This window comes from Scomber scombrus, chromosome 22 (genome assembly GCF_963691925.1).
Source record: "Scomber scombrus chromosome 22, fScoSco1.1, whole genome shotgun sequence".
Classification (NCBI taxonomy): Eukaryota; Metazoa; Chordata; class Actinopteri; order Scombriformes; family Scombridae; genus Scomber; species Scomber scombrus.
This window is the reverse complement of record NC_084991.1, coordinates 23,872,370-23,898,889: the sequence shown is the minus strand read 5'-3', so window position 1 is coordinate 23,898,889 and position 26,520 is coordinate 23,872,370. Positions and strand designations below refer to the sequence as shown.

Below are 26,520 nucleotides of genomic sequence, written 5' to 3'. Positions count from 1 at the left end.
AAATTCCCTTGTCTAAACTACAACTTGGGATTTTGATGAGCTCCTAACGAACCAATGTGTCTGTTGGGAAGCCTCTTCAGCAGGCACGGCTCCTCGTTGCCAGACGGCGCTCTGATGGTCGCCGTCAGGCTGCTCAGGTCCGTCTCTGTGATCTTTAAGGAAACATCTGTTGCCGTGCCGACGTTCAGCTGGGACGTCCTCATGGAGTCGTCACCTGAAGATTAAATATAGCAAAACCAGTAAGAGGCGGCTCAGGGTGTCAGCGCTTTGGTGCAGAGAGATGTTAGAATAGTTTTAAAGTAAAATAATATGGTGGCAAAAAAGCTACTTATTCAAATTTTGGTATTGGAAAAAAAACATACTGAAAAACATATTTAGTTTATTAAAGTGGAGTGTGGGGCTGTTTTTCCGAATTTACATGGCAACAAGAAATACTATTTTCTGATTGGCTGGTAGGTCGCTAACTCAGGACAGTTCTGTATATAATATATTAATTTCTGTGCGGTGAGAAATGACAGGTGTGAGCGTGTGCCCTGCTTGAAATGCGTGTGTCTCACGGTCAGTGGTGAGACTTGAGAGATCTGCATTCATGAAAATAAACTGACAGGAGAAATACTTAAAATGAAAATAATAACGGTTCCAACATTGAACCCTGGGGGACTCCAAAGGTTTGTAGGAGCTGAAAAGGAAACACTCTGAGAACTGAGACTATGGGAAGTGGTTTCATCACCTGATTGCTTTTTAAAAATCTGACACACATTTTAGAGATGAAGATAGTAACATCCCAGTGCTTCTAAACAGCCATAATTAACAGTATTTTAATAATAAATGGAGGGCTGGAAACAGATCAGTAATTACAGATCACAGCAGTTTTTTAGTAATGTTGTAATTTTCTAAAAATGTGTGTCGCCAAAAATGTTTATTACCGGTGATCTTGGCGGTGAACGGGCTTCCGGGGATGTGTTTGTCATCAAACTTGACGATGATGTTGTAGTCTCCAGGTGCGGTGGGCATGTAGGACACGGTGCACGTCCCGTCTTTGTTGTCCTTACAGCTGATCTCTGCTTTAGAGGGACCTTCCACAGCCAGAGACAGACCGCCTGCAGAGACACAAATATAATTAATATAACTGCTTCTAAAGGAATATTTTTATACTGAATTTATTAAGACAACAAGTAAACTTTAAGTTTGCATCAAAAGCAAATTCAAACTAATCAGAAAATTTAATTACAACAATATAAAATAAACTGAAATCAATAAAGGAAAAAAATTAAAAATACAAGTTTTGCCCACTAATTAAGAAACAATGATGAATGTATGCAACAGTCAGTGTGTTGTGTTATCGATACCTTCTCCAGCGTCTTTAGTGACGATAGTGAAAATGGCCGGTCTGTTCACCGTGCCGTGGCTCAGACCGGGACCGTATGCCGTCACATGACCACTGTTAATGGCATCAACGTAGAACTGGAGAGGACTTCCTGTGAAGCAAAGCATATGATCCATCCTGACGTCAAACTGTTCGCTGATGATACTCTACTGTTTGATTAGAAAGACTTTTAAAACTAAACAAATAAAACCATGATGTGAATGCACTTTGGGGTTTAAGTGAGTGTGTGGGCGGGTAGGGGGGGAGTTACCTGGGATATGGTTGCCATCGTATTTGATGTCCATCTCATGCAGACCTCGCTCAGTTGGTGAGTATTTGACGGTCACGGTGCCGTCCTTGTTGTCGGTGATGTGAGGACAGGCGGTTCGACCGGAGGGCATTCGCACCTCACCTGCAGCACAAACACAGAGACTGAAGACTGAAAACAGCTGCAGGAAAGCTTCTGTGTTTTATCTTCCTGCCTCTCCTGTTTGTGTATATTTTGTTTTCTTCTTTCTTCTTAATATGTAAACAAATAGAACCCAAACTTCAGCCAGATTCAGCTTTTATTGGTACTTTGTTGGTACCCGATAATTAATGTCTGAAGTTCCATTACATCGTTAACGCAAGAATTTAAACTAAGAATTAAACTGAGAAGAAAAAACTCTGTGAATGAAAACAAACATCATTCAAACGTCCAACTGAAAGAACAAGAAGAAGTATCCATGATTGACTGGCATGTTACCGTGGTTACAGACATCACTGTTTTGCTGCAGTAGGAAAGACATGCCAGTATTTTCTGGTTGATGTAGTCTGATAGTTATTTTATTGTATAATCTGCTCTTCATATATAGCTGTTTAACTCTAAAAAAAAGAAAACTAAATCAACATATATATATATAAACATACATTTAAATGTCAAAATCTGATTCCTGGAGTAAAATAATTGACTTTATTCACACATTTCACAACAAAATGATCACCATAAACACAATACAAAATGTAAAATGTGATATCACAAATGAAGACCATAAAATAGAGTTGAAAGCTCTGGAAGAACCTTGTTAACTGACCTGTGCTAAGATGTTTTTCTTTGGTCAAAAATAAACTCTATGATTAAAATGTGAAATATCTTCAGGCTCATGTGAACCACAGGTCATAGATTTTACCTCAATTGAAAACACTGAGGCCTAAAACACAGACATAGATTCAGATTTAATACACGTTTATACAGATCCATGGTACACAAGTTATATCTTGACAACATTTAACCCAGATCATCTGTGAACGTTTCTCAGAAAGACTCTCACACACACTCACCTGTGATCTCTCCTTTCTGCACGGTGAAGGGAATGACCAGACTGAAAGGGCGAAGCACGGGCTCCATCCCATCCACGGGGCTGATGGGATCATCAGTGGCCTGAAACCAGAGAGGAGGAGCGTTAGTGTTCATGCTGGGAACTCTGGGAGAAAAGCCAGAGAGAGGAGGAGGAGGAGGAGGAATCACAGCAGGATGAAGACAGAGAGTGAAATGATACACTGATCTACTGAGGATGTAAACCAGTCTGATACATGTTAGCTGCACAAAGTGATGCTGTTAAACCTACAGAAGAACATCTGGATGAGGTTTTAGTTCACAACTGAAGAAGCAAAAATATCTTTAATGCTCTTTGAGATGTTTTTAAACCTCCAGTGTGTTTGTTCTGCTCTGAATCAGTGGACCAAACTAAGCTCAATTTATTTCACACGTTCTCGCCTCTCATTGGTCAGATGTGTCATAATGCGCAGTTGTTTTTGGTCTGACTATGACTGCTGTGTTTAGACGCCTGTTTCATGAAAGTGATTTTTGAGCAGAGTTAACAAGCAGATCACAAATCATCGTCTCTCTTTATGAGTCCTGCAGTCGTCTCACATGTCTGTTCATGGTTGCAGGTCTAGTGTTTCTTTTATTAAGTTCAATGTGATAAAAATAATTAACACACGATTAAATGATTGTGTGTTGCAGGTCGCAGCTTGTATGCTGCACATTTTGGTGAAACGAGCCCAAATCAGATCAATCAAATCACATCAGGGAGGAAAACCAACCACAGTCCTATTCAACCGGACTAAACTACGCAGGCAGGAGCTGCCAGGTCTGAACCACTGCATGACACTTTTCACCTATTATTCATTCAATATAATAATGTAGCACTTCTATTTATCTGTTAAATGATGATAACATTAAACTACATGTGTAAAATCACATCAAATAGCAACATGTGTGTCACATGTAAAGTCAGCACACATTACTTCAGATATTCATAAACTAGACATCTTAATGCAGATAATGAATATCGACATTTATCTGAAATCTCAGCTACGTTATTTATCATCTCGTTCAGATACAACTGTCCTCAACACATGGAGAACATACCAGCTGTGATGAAACACTCATCTGTCCTAAACTTTCTATATAAAATCTTCCTTAATCACAACTAATGTAATTTAGGTTTGTGCCTCACATCAACAACCCGTCTTTCATCATATCTACACAGTAAAGAACTATTTTCTCTGAGCAGCAGGAATATTAAACTTTAATCTATTTACAGAAATAAAAACTGAAGATATCACCTCACCAATCCGGAGACGTCCACGCAAACTCTCCAGGTTCAACATCTTTGTACTGAGCTGCTGTTCAGCCAAACTCATAAATCTGCTCTTGTGTTGAATCATCTCACATTCATGTCTAACATCCCATAATCACCACTGAGCACAGAGCTGCGGTTTGCTGTTAGTTGGTAAAAATGAGCAGATCATGCAGCAGGAAGAAAATCAATAAGTGAATCTGGGTTGTTATTGACTGTGTTAAAGCTGCAGTCAACAGTTCAAGTGATGAAGACTGAAAAGAGGACAGACATGGTCTGTAGAGCAGTAGATGAACAGTAATATGTTTATTTAGTATGATACGACTGTTTAACATGAATACCCAGTGAGGGGAGAAGCCCACATAGGGAGAGTACGGCTGCTGTAACTGAAGCTTGTCACATGGTTCCTCTATTATTGGGACGGTATCAGTGGCCTGACAGGGAGAAGGTACAACTTTTAGAGAGCACACAAACACACACGACTGCATGCACAAACACTACTCATATGTCTTATTATTAATGTAACAACACTGTTCACGTCTGCCAGAAGGAACACAGTCTCTGCTGTTTCTTCACTTTTTTGTTGGCTAACATAGACTCACGGTATTGTGGACATCTGACGTTCTCTCATAAATTATTTAAATAAATAAACACTAAGGCCCTTTAAAATCCCTTAATCCAGACAAAACCCATGAAAACCCCTCAATACATACTAATCGATTATTATCATTATTATTATTTATTATTTATCATTTCTAAATCTTTTTTAAATTTTTTTAATCTGGAGTCTGAATAAGATTCTCTTAAAATTTCATTGCACTTAAAATTATTTCACATAAACCAAAAATCCCTTAAATTTACGAACACAAAGTTACATTTAAGAACCAACAGTTTGATGTTTTTAGATATAAATGAAGGATTAATTGAAGGAATCATGACTGGCAGACATGAAAGTGTTGTTGAGAAACACACCAAGCTGAACAATGTGTTTATAATAAATTATAATGCTGTTAAACATTTGTTGTTATTTTTTTATTACAGTATTGATCTAATGGTTCCCAGCCCTTCTGCCTTGTAACACTTCAATAAACCGATCAACTGAAAACTGATTTGTTTCCAGTTATATTGATTTATAGTTCAAGTATTCATAATAAAGCAAATATTAGAGGAAAGTGATCCTGTTAATCATCCTGAGCAGACCTCCAGGTTGGGAACCACCAATCACTGCGCTGCGTCGTCACTCACCACCACGTGGAACGGGCTGTTGGGAATTTGTTCCCCTCCAAACCGGATGGTGATGACGTACTTCCCCGGCTCTGGAGCCGTGTAGTAAATATCAAACGTGCCATCGGCATTCTCCACCACGTCCACGTCCAGCTCCGCTCCGTCAGGGGTCGACACCTTGCAGGTGACTTTACCTTTCCCAGCAGCCTTTGCATCAACAGTGATTACTGTCTCCTCTCCGATCTGGATGGTCGGACCGATCCCTGATCCTGAGTGATGATAAACCATAAAAGGTCAGATTTATAAAGAGTTAATAAATCTTTATAATTGACTATCATGTAGCTGTCAGCAGATAGAAGCAGTGGTGAAATAAGAACTCAGATCATTTACTTTAGTACCAACACAGCAAAGTAAAAATACTGTAGTAAATGTACAGATTTACTTTCTGTCACTGCTTCAGTTTATTTAGAGGTTAGGTTCACTCACCCAGTCCGTGTCCTCCGATCGATACTGTAAGAAAACAAATGGAGAAGTTTCAGATGATTTCAGGTTTTCTGTGTGATTGGTGGACAGAGGAGTGGTGGGCGGAGTCTGACCTGTGACGAGACACTTGCTGGCGTCTCCGGTGGGCATGGCGTGGATGCGGTAGGGCGAGTACGGGATCTCGTCTCCTCCGTACTTGATGGTGATGGTGTAACGTCCCGTCATGTCGGGAACGTAGGACACTGTGTACGTCCCGTCCCGGTTGTCCCGGATGTTCGCCTTCTTTGGTTTTCCTTCAGGATCCTGCGAGCACACGGATGTGAGATGAGAAGCGTGTTTACGTACATCAACTACTGAGCATTAAAGTACTGAACACCACAGGTCTCCTACCAGGTACCATCGTTTGTATTTTAGACCTTAAATATTGTAATTTAAAGCTTTTTGTAATCAAACATGATAGTAATAGTTAATAACTTGACTTGTTTGTTTGACAACAGAAGATATTGGTAGATGCCACTGTGAGTTTTAGGAAATCTTTAGGAACATTTTTCACTATTTTCCAACATTTTATAGACAAAACAATCAAGAAGATAATCAGCAGATCTTTTGATAATGAAAATAATAATTAAACGTCTTCATTAAAAGTAGTGAGTCACAGATTAGAAGATGCTGCCTGCTGAGACGTACAGACTATCACTGATTACTGTCATACTGAGGAAAACTTCAACATGTGAAGACTCTCAGGCAGGTTTTCTCTGGTTTCTAAGTGGATTTATGGAGGTTTATTGGTGACGGAGATAATGTTCTAATATTTGGTTTGCACACACACAAATAAGGAAGAACATTGTCCACCTCGGGTTTGAGACCGGTGGTGTTCGCAGCACTCACATGTCCCGATCAGCTGATCTGCTCTACATGAGTCACACAGGATCTAACTCTACTCACTGCAGCAGAGGAGGGATGGATGGGGGGGGGGGGGGGGGGGGCGCTAGTACAACTGGAAACCACATGTGCCTGTTAGCTCATTATTAGCCAAACTGAATAGGAGTCAGTCCACATGTAGACCAGGTAGGAGGGGGGAGGGGAGGGGAAGAGAGGGGGAGGATGGGGGTAGACTGTAAAACATTTAAATCTGCTCTTTTTTCAAGTGGAGTTTACAATTATTGATATGTGCATTTACAGTAGACACAGACATGAGTTAAATGTTTAATGTGATAACTTAATTTACTACCTTGTAACATTTTAGTTACTTTCCACCAAAATAAAGAAAGTGTTCCCTGACAAAACTGTCTTATGTATTAGATTAACAGGGAGGCCGATGATTCCCTCTGAAAGTCATTATTAATTAGACTAGAGTAATTAAAGGAAGGTAACAAGAGGGGGAGGGGAGACATGAGATGAGGTGAAGGAGGGAGGGGGTGGGAGAAGAAACAGTGCAGGCCTTACACAGCCTCTCTTAAGAATACGGAAGGGGATGGTTCCCTTTACTATATGAGTCTCCCAAACCCTCCTGCCCCAGTCCTCCACAAACACAGAGGCCTCGCGCCTGCACCCATCCGGACCCTGCAGCAACAGCAACAAGCCTCATGGGTGGCACAGGAAGTCACATGGAGAGTTTGTATCAGGGGTTAAAAGAGTCAGTAAGACAGAAACAGAATATGTGAAGGTACTTTATTCAGTTCTGACTTCATGTACGAATTTGATATTTGTATGATTATAAAAACGTTTCTGTTTCTGTTTTGAACTCAAAGGTTTAACACCTGCTCACACCAGAAAGTCCCTGTGATGCTGGAAGCTTTAATACTTTCTGGACTAGTTGGCAAACAGTGGTGGAAAGTAACTAAGTACATTTAATCAAATCCCAAAACTATTTTAATCACCTAATTAAATAAAAATTGATTAAAAAAAGTAGCAGCATTGCTCAACGTTCCCTCAATAGTCTGAAATCTCTGTGAAGATTTCTGATCTACAGCATCACCCACTGAATGTGGCTAATTCCCTGAAATAAACCAACATTTCATAATTATAAATTCTGGTGTGACCAGGTCCTCAACTTCAAGAGCAAAAAGTACCTGCAGTCATTATAACAATCAGTTTGCTATATTAAAATTATTTTTTTGGGGGAGGAGAGGCTGTATTTGGACTAATTATCAAAATAAAGAAAATATAGAGAAGTATTATTTTATGTCATGGTTAACTTCCGATTATCCTTGAAGTTTTGATGGTGCGCCCCCTACAGTTCTCCAAATGGACACAAAGACTATACAGCCATGTCCTGAATCTGAATTCAGAGCTGGTTTGAACCCTTTTCCGTATAAAACTAGTTTTGTTAGTCTTCAGGGTGTGACTCACCAGTATCTGGACAGTGAGCAGTCCCTCTCCTGCGTCTCTAGCATCGATGGTGAACTCCACCGGCAGACTGGCTGGAACTCCAGACGCATTCAGACCTGGACCGCTGGCTCGAACCTTACTGGCATCGTGAGCTGGCAACGTCTTAATCTTAAATGGACTGAATGGTTTGAGAAATTAAACCACATTGACTTGAACGTCCGTGACTTTCCTGTACATTCATCTGTTTGGTTCTTACCTGCGAGGAACCTCCTGGTCGGCGTACTTCACACACACCGTGTACGGGCCGTCATTGGCAGGAGTGTAGTTGACCGTGTGAGTACCGTCACCATTGTCAGTGATGCTGACGGGCTCGGCCACACCTGAGGATCAATCAGAAGAGTTTCAAATGAAGTTCTATTAGAGCAAGATTGAGTTTTTGGACTTTAAGACTGAGGTTACCAAGTGAAGAACATGTAGTCGGTCCTCAACTGCATGTGATAAAGTTCAGAATCAGGACTGAGTATATAAAGTTAAGGTCTCAGTAAGGTTCAAACAAAGTTCTTGTGGGATTGCCCAACAGTGTCTGAACCCTCCTTACTGATGGCAGAAGCTACTATTAGTCAAGTAAGTGCTTTGGATCAGAGTGCTGACATGTACCTACATACATCTGGACTTATATAAGGACAGATCAGGGTAAGGATCAACAAAATAAAGTCAAGTACATTTAGTTAATCTGTTCTCACCTGAGGGGCCATAGAGCTGGACCTCCAGAGGGGCCACGCCAGCCTTGCTGCTGTCCACAGTGAAGGTCTGAGGGACATTAGCTCGGACTCCACTTCCCAAGCCGGGACCTGAACACTTCACTTTACTGGGATCCACCAGTTCTCGCACTGGGACCCGAAACGGACTTCCTGCAGCACATTTATAGGTGGACAGAAATAATCTTTTTGGTTATTGTGAAATTTCTGAAATAGATAAAGAACTACCTAAATCTAAACCTGACCCCACACATCAGAGCATCAGGTGCTGGGTTTGTAATGGTTTGTCATGATTGGAGGGTTTAGATCCAGCACCTGGGATCGGGAGGCCTCCAAAGGTGATGTTGACGTCATACTCTCCAGAGGTGAAGGGTATGTACTCCACACTGCAGCTGCCATCTTTGTTGTCCTTACAGGACATCTTCGCCTCTGATGGACCCTCAATGGCTAGGCCAAGACCCCCGGTGCCAGCACCCCTGAGAGGAGAAGAACAGAAGTACGAACAGACTGAAATTAATGCAAAACTGTCTAAAAACATTCAGCTGTAAAACTGAATCCAGTCACGTCATCAATCACCTGGTCTCAACAGTGAAACGGTTCGGTTTGTTGACCAGTCCTTCCTCCAGACCTGGACCATAAGCTCGAACTCGACTGGGATCACAACCTTCAGTCACCGACACCTTGAACGGACTCTTCGGCACCGCAACCTCATCGTACAACACTTCAATCAGATGCAAACCTACATCGAGACAGAGAGAGATGTCACCATAAATATTAGAAAAGTTAAATTAATTTCTTCATGATAAGTTTTAGCAGTGTTTTCTTGTAGAGTCCAACATGAAGAGTAAATGTGTATAGTTGACCAAAACAATTGGTCCCAAGTTCAAAGACATTTTTGACAAGACAACAAAAATCACAGACACACGAAAAAAAGAAAAAGATCAAATGGTAAATGGACTGATAGAACTTTTCTAGTCTTTTTGACCTCTCAAAGCACTTTTACACTGCATGTCACATTCACACATTCATACACTGACGGCAGGAGCTACCACTCATCAGGAGGAAACTAACCATTCATACACCGTTGGCATAGCAACAGGAGCAACTTGGGGTTAAGTATCTTGCCCAAAGACACATTGACATGCGGACTGGAAGAGCCGGGAAACAAACCGCCGATCTTCCAATTGGTGGACGACTGCTCTACCTGAGCCACAACCTCCCCACAGGATTAAAAAGCTTTTTACTCATTTCTGGAAATCTTAACAACTAACTGTTTCTGTAATGTGCCTGTTGGCATGTAAATCTGTTGGATACTAGTCCTTTCATTGTATTTTAACTTGCTTTTTTGCATAACTAAGAAAAATAATATCAAAACCAGCTTTTAAAAGAAGTGTAGGCCTACTCTGTGTGTAGCAATTTGACATAAGCTCTTTTTGAGGTTGTATAGCCCCCAAATCACAGAAATATAACTGACATCACCTTGAACTAACTAACCTTATTGTCCTGGTAGCAATGGAGTGAACAGATACTTACCTCAGCATACTACTTTAGCAGGCTAGTATTATTTTGTAGTTTGGAAAGCAGTCACTATATTTACACAACTATTGTACAGATTAATACTTTTTAATTGTGTCACTTTCTAAATGGATGAGGCAATTTTGAGGCTGTGTATGTGATGCATCATTGACCCACTGAAGGCTAAAACACCTCATTTCACTTTTTCCGACACACATTCACAAAGTTATTAAAATGTATTCATATAACAGTTCATACAATGGATGTAAATTAAAGTGCTTCACACGAAAAACAATAGACAACTTAATACAGGAATACGTTAAGAATCAAGAGAAAAAGTCAGCTAAAGGTATACAGGTTTAACTGAGCTTTTAACACTGCTGAGTTCGCTGCCTGTTTGCTGCCATTCAGCTTTTTAAGAATATTAAATGTTTATTCATTTTCCCTCAATGCTTTGCATGGATTTGAACCAGCAACCCAGTCACAAACTCATAAAGAGTGTATCTGTGTGTGTGGGACGACACTTCTCATTAAAATTCCTGGCCGAATGAGTATTTCTGTCCCACAATGCAAGGGGCTCCCACATGTCACACATTACTATCAGTGGAAAACCATCTGCTGTGAGCAGAGAGGCTGCAGCTAATAATATCCTCCCTCCTCACTCTGCTGCTCTGAGCATTTAAAAAAGACTGATGGCATTCATTAACTTCACTTTCTGTATCGGTGGTTCCTTTTTACTCCAGAGATCCCTACACAAACTGATGAAGTGACAAATTAAATTGGTATTTCATTTATATTAAATGTGTAACCACAACAGCACAGTCTTAGCTGTATTATATATACTTTATAGGCTTCTTCTTCAACAGATTCAATGTTTGGACATTCTTCTATTAGCACTTTGGTTGTTTTAACTGAGTACTTTTCTAATGCAGGACGAGGCTGTTCAGCAGATCTGTGAATATAACTTCACTGCACCCTTCCTCGTTTATATCAATCTAAACGTTTAAAAATAACATGGGCATTCTAGCTTACGTAAGTTAACATGCTGCAGCAGTTATAACTGTAAATATATTCCCCTTGCCAACATTATTTATATAAATGGACATCTGCAGCATCACAAACAGTTTATTTAAAGTCTTGATTCATTTGTCAGTGTAAGCAGACTTGAGTGTTTTGGATTCTAATGGTCGGGAAACACTTTAGTTTAAATTGAAACCGTGCCTGAAACACTGTTAGCAGGATCTCTCATTAGCAGCTCACTGCTTAAACAGTCGTAAACACGATGACATCATTCGTTAAAGTGTTTCGCCTCTTTCCTTTTACTGTGGCGCAGAGACAACTGAGGCTTTGTTAAGGCCACAGAGGGATTTATTTTAACATTATGATGTGTTGATTTGGAAAAAACATCCACAAACAGCAGCAGACGACTGATTCCTGCAGTTTGCTGACTGAAGCACTTCCTCACCGTCCTCATACGGCGTGTACTCCACTCTGTAGGTCCCGTCGGCCTTGTCCGTGATGAAGGTGTCCGTGTTGGCGCCCGACGGATTGGCGACACTCGATTTGACGTGACTGCCGCCGCTCTTGCAGTGAGCTCGAGCATCCACGATGAAATGTGTGGTGACTTCTCTCAGGACTCCTGAAGCATGAAGACGAAAACCAGAAGAGAACTTTTACTGCCAATCATTTTTTCAATTATTATTATAAGGAAGGAAGGAAGGGAGGAAGAAGGAAGGGAGGAAGGAAGGAAGGGAGGAAGAAGGAAGGGAGGAAGGAAGGAAAGGAGGAAGAAGGAAGGAAAGGAGGGAGGGAGGGAGGGAGGGAGGGAGGGATAGAGGTTGGGGGGAAGGAAGGAAGGAAGGAAGAAAGGAAGAATGAAGGAAGGAAGGGAGGAAGAGAGTGTCTGTAGAATTATTTCTACACTGTACAAAATATTATGGGAATTCTTTCGAGGAACTAATGAAGTGTTTAGCTGTTAAACGAGTGTAAGTTGTATAATATAGGTATCAGATAACAGTTAGTAACCTCAATACTAGTAGTTTCAGTTTAAAGGGAAAAAAACCTAATGGGAAAAGTTTAGTCAACAGAACTCACATGTATTGCTGCGAGTTTATTAACTGTCATAATTGACTCTGGAGAATTCTTTGAGGCCAATTAATAAACCACTGAGAGCTGACTCACACAGTTCAGACTCCAAACCCTGAATATACACTTTAAAAAAAAACTGACCTCAGAACAGCAGAGAGTTTGGAAATTCTCAGTGTGAGGCTTCGTGTGATTCTCGGCTAGACGACACGTTCAGTCCAACAATAATAATCAATTTTAAACCCTTTTTTTACAAGATGTGTTATTGGAATCAAATTGAAGTAAATGGAATTAAATTGACCAAATAACTGAGCAGCTCTGTATGAGATTAAAAAAGCACTGAAAATTAAACAAACATTCATTTGTACCTAAAGAGGCCTTTTCAATGAAGGTGATATTACAGGATTGAAGGCCTGTAACTTGCTGCTGAGGAGTTTGTTTCTATAAATGATAAAATGGGGCTCAGTGATAAAGCACCACCATCTATTTAACCCTCCTGTTGTCCTCGAGTCAAGGAAGGAAGGGAGGAAGGAAGAAAGGAAGAATGAAGGAAGGGAGGAAGGAAGGAAAGGAGGAAGAAGGAAGGAAAGGAGGGAGGGAGGGAGGAAGGAAGGAAGGAAGGAAGGAAGGAAGGAAGGAAGGAAGGAAGGGAGGAAGGAATGAAGGACGGAGGAAATAAGGAAGGAAGGAAGGAAGGAGGGAGGGAGGGAGGGAGAAAGGAAAAGAGGAAGGGAGGAAGGAAGGAAAGAAGGACAGAGGAAAGAAGGACGGGAGGAAGGGAGGGGGGAGGAAAGAAAGAGAGAAGGATGGAAGGGAGGAAGGACAGATGGAAGGAAGGAAGGGAGTAAGGAAAGGAAAGAAGGAAGAAGGGAAGGAAAGAAGGAGTGAGGGAGGAAGGAAAGAAGGAACAGTCAAAACAGATGGGGTCAATTTGACCCGGGTGGACAACAGGAGGGTTAATATTTGCATGTAAACCAACAACAGCTCTTAAAGTCTTGATGGTATTTCACCGCTACAGTGCAAACTAACTTAAACTGACAATGCAAATATTCTATCTGAACACTGAAGCTCTTTTTAAGGTGGAATTGTACCTGTGACGCTATTTTGTAAATTGAGTATTTAACCGTAAGAGAAGCCTGTAACTGTGATGATATCTCTCCAGCCTCACCTCTGGGTTCCACTCCTGGTCCGTAGACTTTGACCCCGCTGGTATCAACAGCTGGTTCCACCTGCAGGCGGGCGGGGAACTTGGGCACTGCGTGGCCGCCGTACTTAATGGTGATGGTGTACATGCCGTGCAGCGGCGGGATGTAGGTGATGGAATAAGTCCCGTCGCTGTTGTTCTGGATGAGGACTTCAGCTTTGGATCCGGACTCAGAAAGGATCTCGATGGTGAGCTCGGCCTCTCCGGCTTTAGAGCAGTCCACCGTGAAGGACCCGGCCTCGTTGACCTTGCCCCGCTCCAGACCGGGACCGCTGGCCGTCACCTTGCTGGGGTCGAACGCTGACTGCACTACTGCCTTGAAGGGGGAACCTGGGATGTGCTGGTCCGCAAACAGAATGTTGATGGCGTACTCGCCGGGCTCAGTGGGGAGGTAGGACACGGAGCAGGACCCGTCTCCGTTATCCTGGCACTCGATCTTGGCCTCGCAGGGACCCTCCACGGTCAGACCCAAACCACCGGTCCCTGCTCCCTTTGTGTCAATGGCAAAGGGGGCCGGTTTACCAACCACACCTCCCTGTAGACCTGGACCGAAGGCTCGCACCTGGACACAAAAGAGCTTAATTAGGGATTTAAACCCATTACATTTGTCTGCTGTTTGGTTAATTATAAAGGGTATTTACTAGGGATGCACCAAAATGAAAATTCTTGGCCGAAAACCGAAACACCGAAAGAAATTATTATGCCAATTATTAGTACCATTGCATTTATGGCTATGACTGTGTACTAACCTCACTAAAATCAAAGCATTGCAATTCAAAGAATAAATCAATTACAAAAGTATGAAAATATTTATTTAGCACTGACATTACAACAATGCACAATATAAAATTAAATTAAGTTAAAAATAACACTTAGTGTTACACTTGGTGGAGGGTTGTGATCGGTGTAGGTCTAATAAGCAGCAACACAGAGCTATAAGCACCTTTACTCTCACACGCGCTGCATTTATAGTCACACATACACACACACCTTCTACTGTGCTGTGCGCTTCTCCGTCTCTAAGCGGGTTCTCCGCATCCATCGCAGCCCGGATCATTTCTGGTGCGCGCTGCTTTAATCCCACCTGATCCAGGTAATGATCTTTATAACGCGGATCAAGTACAGTCGCAATGAAGTGCAGAGGATCCAAATAGATCTCAGTGAAACGTGTGCTGACAGACTATTAGAGTGTACTACACTTTAGTGCTGCAATTAAAGGAATAACGTCTGCTACAGATGCATCAGAGGAGCTGATCTCTTTAGTTAGCTGTTTCGGCCGTGTTGTTTCGGTGATAAAAGATTTTCGGTGGCCGAATTTTCGGTGCATCCCTAGTATTTACTCATCAAAACACAGCTGGGTAGAAAGACTTCATCACATTGCTATCCTAGCTGCCAAATAACATTAAAACGATGCCCTAATTTAAACCTTCAAAGGGTTTTTTCAAGTAAGGTGGAACTTCAGAGGTGGCTTTGATGCTAATTATTCAATCTTAAGGCATTTTTCACCTTTAAAAACACTAAACTGTACAGAAGAATAATCCACTGACATTTCTTGACCCCAGATTAAGAACCTTAATTTTAAGAGGTATTTATCCATTAAAAAACAGCTGTATCTACATATAAAGACAGACAATACCACTGAATGTTCATTGAGATTCACCATAGAAGGGTCCGGGGGCATGACGCCCTCCACAGTGAACGGACTTCCTGGGACGGGGTTTCCGTCGTAGCTGACTTCCACCTTGTAGGCTCCCTCCTCGGGGGGGATGTACTTCACTGTGTGCAGCTCATTGGCTGTGCCCGACTCCAGCTTGCAGGGGATTGGTCGACGTGACGGAGACGTGATCTTCACATCCAGTTTGCCCTGACCTCCGGCGCCCTGAGTACTGATGGTGAACTCCTGGTCCTTCCCAACATCCACCTCTGTTACGGCACACACACACAAACATGTTCAGGCATTAGAGAGATGTTGTCCTCGAGTCAAGGGAGGAAGGGAGGAAGGAAGGAAGGAAGGAAAGGAGGGAGGAAGGAAGGATGGAACAGTCAAAATAGACAGGGTCAATTTGACACATAGGTTAAGTGTACGCTATCTTAAATTAGTTGACGTACTCTGAGGCTGCTGAGAAGAAGTCATATATACTCACTGTTGTTGAGTCCCTGAACTTTGACCTTACTGAGGTCCAGTGGTGGGGCCACATTGATGTTGAAGGGACTTTTAGGGATGGGGTCTCCTCCATGACACACGGTGATGGAAATGTTTCCCTGAGAGAAACAAAATATATCAGGTTACATCATGTTCATCAAACCAGCTGATTGGCCAGTGATCAGACAGGTGATGCTTGGGTCACCAGCTGATTGGCCGATCAGACAGGTGATGCTTGGCTCACCTGCTGGATGGCGGTGTAGCGGACGGTGTACGAGTAGTCGTGGTTGTCGATGATCTCGAAGTCTCGGACGGCTTCTCCTTTCGCTCCTCCGGTGAAGAGGACTTCAGGTTTGGCTTTACCGGCTCCCTTCGTGTAGATGGTGAAGTGAGTCGGTTTACCAACCTCAACACCTTCAGACGTTATCAGAAATATAATATATATAAAAATACAAATAATCAGGAAATATAACTGCTCAGACATAGTGACAAGGATTTTATTCATCTTTTAACATTGAAAATCAAAGGAAAAATCTACTTCCTTCCCTCCTTCCTTTCCTTCCTTTCTTCCTCCCTCCTTCTCTCTTTCTTTCCTCCCCCCTACCTTCCTCCCTTCCTTCTTTCCTTTGTCCTTCTTTCATTCCTTCCTCCCTTCGTCTTTTCCTTCCTTCCTTCTTTCCCCCCTCCCTCCTACCTTCCTTCCTTCTTTCCTCCCTCCCTCCTACCTACCTACCTTCCTTCCTTCTTTCCTCCCTCCCTCCTAACTTCCTTCCTTCCTTCCTTCCTTCTTCCTCCCTTCCTTCCTCCTTTCCTTCCTTTTTCCTCCCTTCCTCCTTTCCTTCCTTCTTCCTCCCTTCCTTCCTTGACTTGAGGACAACAGGAGTTCTAGGTTCTGCAGCTTTGATCATTTTCACATCAGAATTAAATTCAGACTCTTTGTGTGTGAACTTTTCAGGCTGAATCTTAAAGAAATGAATTGTTTCCTTCATTGGTAATTTCTATAGAGAAACATCAATCTGAGGGAAAATCACTGGAAATGAATCAGCAAACGTCAAAGATGACACCTGTCCAACATCTATACTCCCTATTAACCCCAATTATCAGCTCATTTACATTATGATTAATTTATTCTTTAATTTTGTAATTAAGAACAAATTACCACGCATGAAACCAGCAATTACAGAGCAAAACTAACACATTTATAGGCACTAATAAAGTGACTTTAGAGCACAAAATATAATAATTCATGAGAACATAAAATTATTTCCATAGAACTACATGATTTATGAGTAAAGTCATTAAAAAAAATTTAATTAAACTTTTTAAAAAGTCTTTGACACATTATTTATTACATGAATATGAATATGATGATGATACTGAGTCAGCTCACCTGTCTTGTTGAGTCCGGGTCCCTCAGCTCGAACTTTAGCTGCATCATGAGAAGGATCCACTTTTATTCTGAAGGGGCTGATGGGGATTTCCTGTTTGAACATTAAAAGTAGTTTTTTTAAAAATATATTTTATTTTGAAGAGACTATGTTTTTAGAAACCTTCTTCCTGCCGAGTGGACCCACCTGATCAGCGAACAGCACCATGATGGTGTACTGCCCGGCGCCAGGAGGCGTGTACTTCACCGTGAACGTGTCGTTGTCGTTTTTAATGATGTCAAAGTCGATGTCGGCCTCCGCAGGTCCGACCACACCTGGAGCACACTTGATCCCGATGCTGACATCACCTGGGAGTCAAAATACAATCTAGTTTTATAAGATTTTAGCACTTTATAGGCAGTCAGATAAAAGCAAATATCACCTGTAAAGCAGTTTGTAACAATAAGAAAAAACAACAGATTCAAAGTGATATTAAAAATAAAGGTATAAAGGAATCAACCAGGTGTGATGTGTTACCCTGTCCGGCCTCGCTGCAGTCCACGGTGAAGTACGTCGGCTCGTTGGCCTTCAGTCCCGTCTTCTCCACACCGGGACCGTAAACCTTCACGTTCTCTGGATGGCTGCCCTCACCGATGGTCACCTGATCCACAACCATTCATACATAATTAACCTTCATGTCGTCCTCCCAGGTCAAACTGACCCCGTCTGTTTTGACTGTTCCTTCTTTCCTCCCTTCCTTCCTTCTGTCTGTCCTTCCTCCCTTCCTTCTTTCTTCCCTCCCTCCTTATCTCTTTCTTTCCTCCCCCTACCTTCCTACCTTCCTTCCTTCCTCCCTCCTTTCCTTCCTTCTACCTCCCTTCCTTCCTCCCTTCCTTCCTTCCTTCCTTCCTCCCTCCTTTCCTTCCTTCTTCCTCCCTTCCTTCCTTCCTTCCTCCCTCCCTTATTTCTTTCCTTCTTCCTCCTTTCCTTCCTTCCTCCCTCCTTTCCTTCCTTCTTCCTCCGTTCCTTCCTTCCTCCGTTCCTTCCTTCCTCCCTTCCTTCCTTGACACGAGGACAACAGGAGGGTTAAAAGGTAAACACTACAGTTTATTACTACTTACTAGAGGAGAAAATGAAGGCAAACAGCCAACATGTGACCCAGAAGTCTTTCCTAAACGCCCACTACTGTAGTTACTGTAGTTATGAACAGTTTTTCTTTGCAATTGCAGATCATTAATATTTAAAGTGCATTAGTATTTTGGTTTGGCCTTCTTTTCCTGTTTTTCAGTGGTGATTATAATACTGTCACAGCTGATTGCAAGTTTCTATTCATTCATTATTTATGTATATTTGTAAACAGCAAACATCATTTAGTCATTTGGTCTTTGTTTTCACCAGGCGGGGAGTTCCGGTCCTCTGAAATGAGGCCAACGCGGAAGTAACTTAAACTGCATTCTATCAAAAGACCACCAGGGGGCGACCGTTTTGGTGTCAAAAGCACTTCCGTCTCTATACAAGTCAATGGAGAATTCACCAACTTCTCACTTGATTTCTAACCTCAGTAAACGTTTTCAAAATGTGTTTATGGTCTCAATCGCTAGTTTAAAGCCTTCTTCAATGCAGTATGATGTTCATTTGGGACATTTTGGCCTCCCTGATTTTATATGTGACGATAAAGCAGGGTATGCATTAGGGCGTGGCTACGTCCATTTCTTATATACAGTCTATGGTTTGACTTCGTTTTTTTGAGAGAAAGCTTTGGAGTACCTCAAGGTTCAGCATGGGGTCCCCTAAATTTCTGCATTTCCATGACACTGTTCGGCCAAATTAACCACATATCTTATTTTATATTTCCATTTCAAAACTGATCTTATTAAAGAACAGAACAGTAGTCAGATAAATGCTTCATTATTACAGATTAAGATTTCTTCCCTCTGGATCATTTTCACCTACATTAAGTATGGTTTGGTTTTCCTCAGAATAAAGGCAGGTTTTCATTATTTCACTGACTCAAACATGTGAAAGTGAAGTGACGTGTGTGTGTGTGTGTGTGTGTGTGTGTGTGTGTGTGTGTGTGTGTGTGTGTGTGTGTGTGTGTGTGTGTGTTGTGTACCCTGAATGGGCTGTTGGGGACGTTGACTTCCCCCCAGGTGACGATGATGGTGTGTTTAATGGGTTTTGTGGGAATGTAAACACATAAGTAGGTGCTGTCTCCGTTATCTGTGATCTGAATGTCGATGGGGAAGCCTTCTGCATCCTGCAAACATCAACACAACATTCACTCAGTTGTTATATTAAAAAAAACTATCATTATCCAAAAGAAGAGATTCATATTATTTCATTATTAGCTATGAAACCTGAGCGTAGAGCTTCAGCTCTCCTCTGCCGGCTCCCTGGGTATCGATGGTGAAATCAGCAGGTTTGTTAACGATGCAGCCGATCGGCTCCAGACCGGGACCGAAACACTTCACCTGAGGAGCGAAGAGTTCATCACATCAGGTTTAATAATAAATACCTGTAAAGTTACATTCAGCTGGTTTTGAGGTTATGTTCTTACCTTCTCTGGGAAGACGTCGTTGGCAGCAGGGAGGATGTGAGCCATGAATGGACTGTCCTTGATGTCCTCGTCATCACATATGACGTGGACAGCGTAGTCGCCCGGTTCAGTCGGCCAGTACCTCACATCACATGACCCGTCACCTTTATCATCACACTCGATCTTAGCCTGTGACGGACCCTCGATGGAGAAACCTGCAGACACACACAAACATTTGATTCTTATTCCTCATATTTAATCAGACTCACATTATCACTACAACTAACTTTCATAACTGTGTCACTCATGTCGCTTCACTCTGTATATCAGAAATATCAGATAACTGAGTTCAGTACGGTGATCATCTCTCAGCTTGACTTTGTAACACAACTCGTATCAGTCTGCTTTCTTGACTCTGCACTGGATCCGTGTTGCTGCTCATTTAATGACGGCTGAGCAATAAATTGAGTAAAACTTCACCTATTTGCAATTTGCATGGAGACGGAAAAAAGCATTGGTCTGTTAATGAAGTTCTCCTATACTACTACTACTACAAGTGTTGCTGGAGCTTTGCATTTTTTTCAAATGTCTAAATTGTAAAAATCAAGTTATTACAACATTCAGTAACATAGATGGTAGCTTCTACACTAGCTGCTCTGAGTGACTGCAGTCCTGTAAAATGTGACGTCATCATTTCCTTCATGTTCACTTGACTTTTGCAGCCAAACAAAAATGCTTGAAAAATCTGATTCTGCTTTTTGATCCTACAGAGCGGCAACCAGCACAGCAGCCGCCTACCTGAAGGTTTGTGAGTCTTCTCGTTCACTACTGTCTGCAAACAAAAGGAGACCTCGGTCCAAACTGTCCTCCTGTGCTCTTCACTGATGTAACACACTCTCTGTCTCTCTCATTATAAGAGTTACTTCATGCATCTGCAGCCAAGTTTTATGTCACTTATCTCCTGCAACCTCATGTGTGTCACTTAGTACAAAAGTTGGACGAATAAATATAAATGTAGGATTTATCCTCCTGTAATGATGAATATTTAAAGTCAATTCGTTGTTGTATGTTTGGACCAAACAGGCGCCAGACCTCCTGTCAGGTGTGTGATCAGATGTTTGTGTCGTTGTAACGTACCGAGTGTCCCCACCTCCGTCCCGATGGCCTCCACTACAAAGTCAGCGCTCTTCCCCACCATCCCCGTCTCCAGACCTGGACCCCACGCCCTCACCTTCTGAGGTCCCGCCTCCTCGCTCACCTGCACCTCAAACGGGCTGAACACATACACACACACACACACACACACACACACACACATATATTCAAATACTGATAAATGGGAAATGGACTGTACTTATATATCTTTTTTCTTTTTTTTGACCTATTCACACACTGTTGGCGCAGCCATCGGGAGCAATTAAGAGTTAAGTATCTCGCTTAACCCTCCTGTTGTCCTCGAGTCAAGGAAGGAAGGGAGGAAGGACAGGAGGGAGGGAGGAAGAAGGAAGGAAAAGAGAGAGGAAAGAAAGAAGGAAGGAGGGAAGGAAAAAAGGAGGGAGGGAGGAAGGAAGGACAGAAGGAAGGAAGGAAGGAAGGGAGGAAAGAAGGAACAGTCAAAACAGACGGGGTTAATTTGACCCGGGAGGACGACACGAAGGTTAAGGACAGGAATCAAACTGCTGATCTTCTGATTGGTGGATGACCTGCTCTGCCTCCTGAGCCGCCCATCGTACTGCTGGGTGTCACAGCAGGTTTCTGACTCACCTGCGTGGGATGCTGTGTCCTCCCCAGGTGATGGCGACGGTGTATTTCCCCGTCATTATCGGGTAATAGTTACACTCAAACACGCCATTCTCCATCTCAAGCACCTTCACTGGCTCCTCCAGGCCTTCTGGATTCAAAACCAAAACACCATTTAAATCTCAAACCAAAATACTGATGTTAAAATAGAATAAAACAGATATGAGTCTTTTTAATGATGTGACGTCATACTTGGTCCCTTCACGGTCACTTTGAGCTCTCCGCTGCCGGCTCCTTTTGTGTGAACTTTAAAATCAGCCACTTCTTTCACCCTCAGACCCTTCGGCTGCAGACCTCTCCCCGACGCTCTGCAAACGTTGGGGTTGCAGGCTGCGTGGACCAATCAGAAGCAGAGATGGAAACACTGGTTAGACTGGGAGAAACTAACAGAAAACACACTCTGAACCTGAAGTTGAACATTAAACTAAAACAGCTCTCAGGAGAGATCAGGCTCCATTTTAACTCTCCTTAGTTTCATTTCTGTTGTTTTAACGATCTGTATTTACTGTAATTACTGATGATGAGTTTTAATCCCAAACAATCCTCGTTAAACATGATATTTACCAAAAATGAACTCATGTCTCAAAATGTCACCAGACTAAAGTTTAACAAACAGACACAGACGGACACACTGAGACGGCTGCAGGAGGAACGCTGTTAGTTTGCTGAGGCTGAAAGGGAAAAAGCAGCAAAGATGAAGAATGAAAAACCAGTTCTCAGTTTCAGAGCTGCAGCTTCAGGACTTCAACACGTTAAAAAAAAGAATGAAAAACAAGATGTGAAACATGTAGAAACCGTTTAAAGATGTTCAAATGTTTTTAAATAAGCACAACTGTTTAATCATGTGGAATAATGTGGTGTTTGTTTGCAGATAAAATGACACAGAAAAAGCTGAATGAGCAGATTTTTTGATGCCAAATTTGAAAAGAGCTGAAACAGAAAAGAAGAGCGACAGTATTTATGTAGGTTAAGAGGAGAAGAGACGGTCGAGCAGATGATGAGGATGATGAAGGCACATTCACACTCATCAACTGATAAATAAGAGTCATATAGTTCTTTGATCATATGTGTGAATATATATTTGTGTGTGTGTGTGTTTGTATTATTGGGCATGTGTTAGTTTTTGCTGTTCATGTTCTTTATATCTTCAACAACAAAAAATATCCAGTTTAAAGAATAAAGCAGCACTGGATTGTAAAGATGTTTATAAAAACCAACCGAGACACTCACACACACATACACACACATAGTAAGACACACACACACACACACACACACACACATAGTAAGACACACACACACACACACACACACACACACACACACAAACACGCATATTAAGACACAAACACACACACACACACACATTAACACACACACACATTAAGACACACACACACACACACACATAGTAAGACACACACACACACACACACACACACACACACACACACACAAACACGCATATTAAGACACTCACACACACACACACACACATAGTAAGACACACACACACACACACACACACACACATATTAAGACACACACACACACACACACACACACACACACAAACACGCATATTAAGACACACACACACACACACACACATTAACACACCCTCTCTGGTTGATAATTGAATGTCAGTTAATTGGTTATCTCTAAGTCTCTAAATTGGATGATATTTGTTGGAGTTTAAAGTAAATAACATAAAATAAGTATTTTAATATTTAATTAATATTTTTATAGTCTCACTAAGTCATAAAATAAATGTGTTAATTTTGTTTTTACTGCTTTAAAATGTAAAACTGAACAGTACGTAAAGGCTAAACTAAGTTGTAAATGAACCTGTAGTAACGATGTCTGTCCAGAGAGGGCGCCACACATCCACATTCACACAGTTTTTTGGGTTGTAGAAGAAGAAAAAGCTGCTGAGGACGAAGCAGGTGCTGCACATGCTGTAAAGCTAGAAACCCCTTCCAGAGGGGTCGAGGCGGGGATGGTTTTGAGTTGAGGTGGAAGGGACCAGGCGAGCGCAGGCAGGCTCCAGTCACACCCTTGCCCCCCCCGGCCTGTACTAACTTGGTCGCCTGGGTTTGGGCGGAGTTGGAGGGGGGGCTCTCCTGGTCTTGTCTGAGGGCGGGGTGCGTGTGGTCTGAGGTACAATCTGCACCGGAGACCCGGGAGGAGGGACGCTCTGTGAAACTGAAGGAGGGAACAACAGTGATGATACAAATGAACACACAGAGAGGACAGAGACCGGCAGGCGACACCAAGACTGGTTCTGCAAGTACCAGTCCCAAGTCAAAGGCGTTTCAAACCCAGTTAAAACAAGTAGCTCTGGAGTCCAGTCTCAATCAAGACAACAAGTCCCAGATGATGTCACAAGAGGCAGATCAAGAGTCAAGTCCCAAGTCAAGATTGGTAATCCCCAAGTCATGTCAAGTCAGGTAGGACCAGGGTCAAGTCCCAAATCGAGACAGACCATTACTAGATTGCATCTTTAGGTAAGTCCCAAGTGAAAATTGGCAGTCCCCAAATTAAAAGCCTAGCCAAAAATACTGTTGACAAGTTCCAAGTCAAGTGCTAAATCAAGACAATAAGTCCCAGATCATGTCCTAAGTCAAGTCCTAAGTCAAGACTGGTAATCCCCAAGTTATGTCAAGTCAGGCAGGACCAGGGTCAAATCCCAAATCAAGACAGACAGTTCCTAAGTCACATCTTTAAGTAAGTCCCAAGTGAAGATAGTGAAGATAGACGGTCCCCATATTAAGACCCAAGCCAAAAATACCGTTCACAAGTTCCAAGTCAAGTGCTAAATCAAGACAGTACGTTCCAGGCCAAACCAAGGGAGGCAGGTCCAAGGAGAAGACCCAAATTAAGACAGACAATTCCTAGCTCACGTCTTTAGACAAGCCCCTAGTGATGATTGGCAATCCCCAAATCAAGCCCTGAGCCAAAATACTCCACATTCCAGGTCAAAAGAGACAGGTCCAAAGATAAATGAGACAAACAAGTCCCTAAACAGGAGCCGATTAAATCCTAATTCATGTTCTGAGTCTGATGAGTCTGGAAAGGAAGTCACAAATCAAGTAGTTAGTCGTGTCACAGCCAGGCAAGTCCCACATCTAGAAAAGCAAGTCTCACATTATTTTCTCATCAAATACCCTGAACATCTGTATCCAGCTAAGACTCTGTTTTTGCATCTGGGGCAGGATGTCAAGACGTTCAACTTGTGAAGTCCAAGTAAAGGTTCGAGTCTCTGCCAAACTTTAGTAATGAATCATTCAGTGAAGTCTGAAGTCATCAAATATCTGAGTCAAGTCCAAGTCACGTGACTCGAGGCCACAACTCTGCCAGCAGAACTGAACACTGCAGCCCGAAAACCACCAGAGCATCCAGATCCAGCCAATAAAACCCAGAACTGAGGAGCAGGAACCCACTGTGCCATCAGACCTGGACCCAGACTGGACTGTTACGGGAATCAAACACTTTTAGTTCTTTAATCAGTCAGTCTGGACGTCAGAGTTCAGTACGACATTCACTCTGATTAGAAGTAGATGCTGAGGAGTGGATGGTGGAGGTTACAAGAGGGGAGGTCAGAAAAGGTCATTATAATTATATTAGTTAATGAACAGAATGAATCAAAAAATATATTTATGACATCTCAAGATCTCTTTAATCGATACCTGAAAATTAATTTATAGGAAAATTCTGGATTTGATTTACATTTTTCAAACATTTTAAATAAGCACAGACACCATGTGAATAAACAGAAAGGTCCACTGTGGTAGGCAGACGGGTCAAACCTACCCTCGGAGATGTGGACAGTGAAAGGGCTTCTGGGAATCTGCTGCCCAGCAAAGGTCACGTAAACTGTGTGAGGCCCCTCCAGGACGGGAACATAGGTGCAGCGGAAGATACTGTCGCCTTTGTTCTCCAGGACAATCTCCACTGTGTCTCTGCGGCCGTTTGAGTCCACGATGATGACGCCCACGTCTCCAGCGCCCGCCCCTGATGGACACACAGATGGACAACTACACTCTCAGACTCTTAAAGAAGAACGTGAGGGACAGAAATTCTCCATCCGAGGTAACATAGAAGTAGAGGTGTTGATGATTTTACAAAACAGATAGAAGTATGAATGTTTAACCCTCCTGTTGTTCTCCAGTCAAGGAAGGAAGGGAGGGAGGGAGGAAAGAAGGAAGGAGGAAGGAAGGATGGAAGGGGAGGAAGAAGGAAGCAAAGGAGGGAGGAAAGAAGGAAGGAAAGAAGGGAGGAAAGAAGGAAGGAAGGAGGAAGGACAGAAGGAAGGGAGGAAAGAGAGAGAGAAGGAAGGAGTGAGGAAAGAAGGAAAGAAGGAAGAAAGGAAGGAAAGAAGGAGGGAGGAAAGAAGGAAGGAGGGAGGAAGGAAAGTAGGAGGGAGGGAGGAAGGACAGAAGGAAGGGAGGAAAGAAAGAGAAGGAGGGAGGGAGGAAGGAAGGAAGGAAGGAAGGAAGGAAGGAAGGAAGGAAGGAAGGAAGGAAAGAAGGAGGGAGGGAGGAAGGACAGAAGGAAGGGAGAAAGGAAAGAAGGAAAGAAGGTGGGAGGGAGGAAGGACAGAAGGAAGGGAGAAAGGAAGGAAGGAAGGAAAGAAGGAAAGAAGGTGGGAGGGAGGAAAGAAGGAAGGAGGGAGGGAGGAAGGCCAGAAGGAAGGGAGGAAGGAATGAAGGAAGGGAGGAAGGAATGAAGGAAGGAAGGAAGGAAGGAAGGAAAGAAGGAGGGAGGGAGGAAGGACAGAAGGAGGGAGGGAGGAAAGAAGGAACAGTCAAAACAGACGGGGTCAATTTGACGCGGGAGGACGACACGAACGTTAAAGACAAACCTGTAATCTTAGTCCTGATACTTAGACGTACAGATTTCAGTTTTCGGTGCAAATTTGTATTTTAAGATCACAAACTTACTGCTGAATGTTTTTACTAGTTTACAATGTTCCGGTCAGTTCGACACTTATTTACTGTATTAGTTTATAATGTCTTGTTACTGAAAATCTGTGAAAATCAAAGACTGTGCTGAGTTTTCTCATATTTATTCAAAATATTCCA

At 42.5% G+C, this 26,520-nt stretch overlaps 1 protein-coding gene across 1 annotated transcript in view; it reads right to left on the bottom strand.

Annotated features, from left to right (window-relative positions):
- Positions 1-26,520, bottom strand: part of flncb (filamin C, gamma b (actin binding protein 280)) — a 61,442-nt gene that overhangs the window by 9,806 nt on the left and 25,116 nt on the right. The window contains exons 8-37 of the mRNA XM_062443591.1: positions 25,250-25,450; positions 23,519-23,641; positions 21,629-21,766; positions 21,401-21,527; positions 20,774-20,910; positions 19,658-19,851; positions 19,458-19,571; positions 19,214-19,357; positions 17,638-17,761; positions 17,308-17,468; positions 17,124-17,214; positions 15,978-16,147; positions 15,735-15,852; positions 15,251-15,513; positions 13,555-14,152; positions 11,767-11,940; positions 9,363-9,525; positions 9,102-9,262; positions 8,772-8,939; positions 8,285-8,408; positions 8,050-8,206; positions 5,811-6,000; positions 5,701-5,724; positions 5,236-5,483; positions 4,332-4,424; positions 2,687-2,786; positions 1,638-1,778; positions 1,350-1,478; positions 927-1,100; positions 53-214 (exon numbers count right to left, since the gene is read on the bottom strand). Of these exons, the coding sequence (XP_062299575.1) occupies positions 53-214; positions 927-1,100; positions 1,350-1,478; positions 1,638-1,778; positions 2,687-2,786; positions 4,332-4,424; positions 5,236-5,483; positions 5,701-5,724; positions 5,811-6,000; positions 8,050-8,206; positions 8,285-8,408; positions 8,772-8,939; positions 9,102-9,262; positions 9,363-9,525; positions 11,767-11,940; positions 13,555-14,152; positions 15,251-15,513; positions 15,735-15,852; positions 15,978-16,147; positions 17,124-17,214; positions 17,308-17,468; positions 17,638-17,761; positions 19,214-19,357; positions 19,458-19,571; positions 19,658-19,851; positions 20,774-20,910; positions 21,401-21,527; positions 21,629-21,766; positions 23,519-23,641; positions 25,250-25,450 (4,911 nt within the window). The remainder of the gene's footprint in view (positions 1-52; positions 215-926; positions 1,101-1,349; positions 1,479-1,637; positions 1,779-2,686; positions 2,787-4,331; positions 4,425-5,235; positions 5,484-5,700; positions 5,725-5,810; positions 6,001-8,049; positions 8,207-8,284; positions 8,409-8,771; positions 8,940-9,101; positions 9,263-9,362; positions 9,526-11,766; positions 11,941-13,554; positions 14,153-15,250; positions 15,514-15,734; positions 15,853-15,977; positions 16,148-17,123; positions 17,215-17,307; positions 17,469-17,637; positions 17,762-19,213; positions 19,358-19,457; positions 19,572-19,657; positions 19,852-20,773; positions 20,911-21,400; positions 21,528-21,628; positions 21,767-23,518; positions 23,642-25,249; positions 25,451-26,520) is intronic.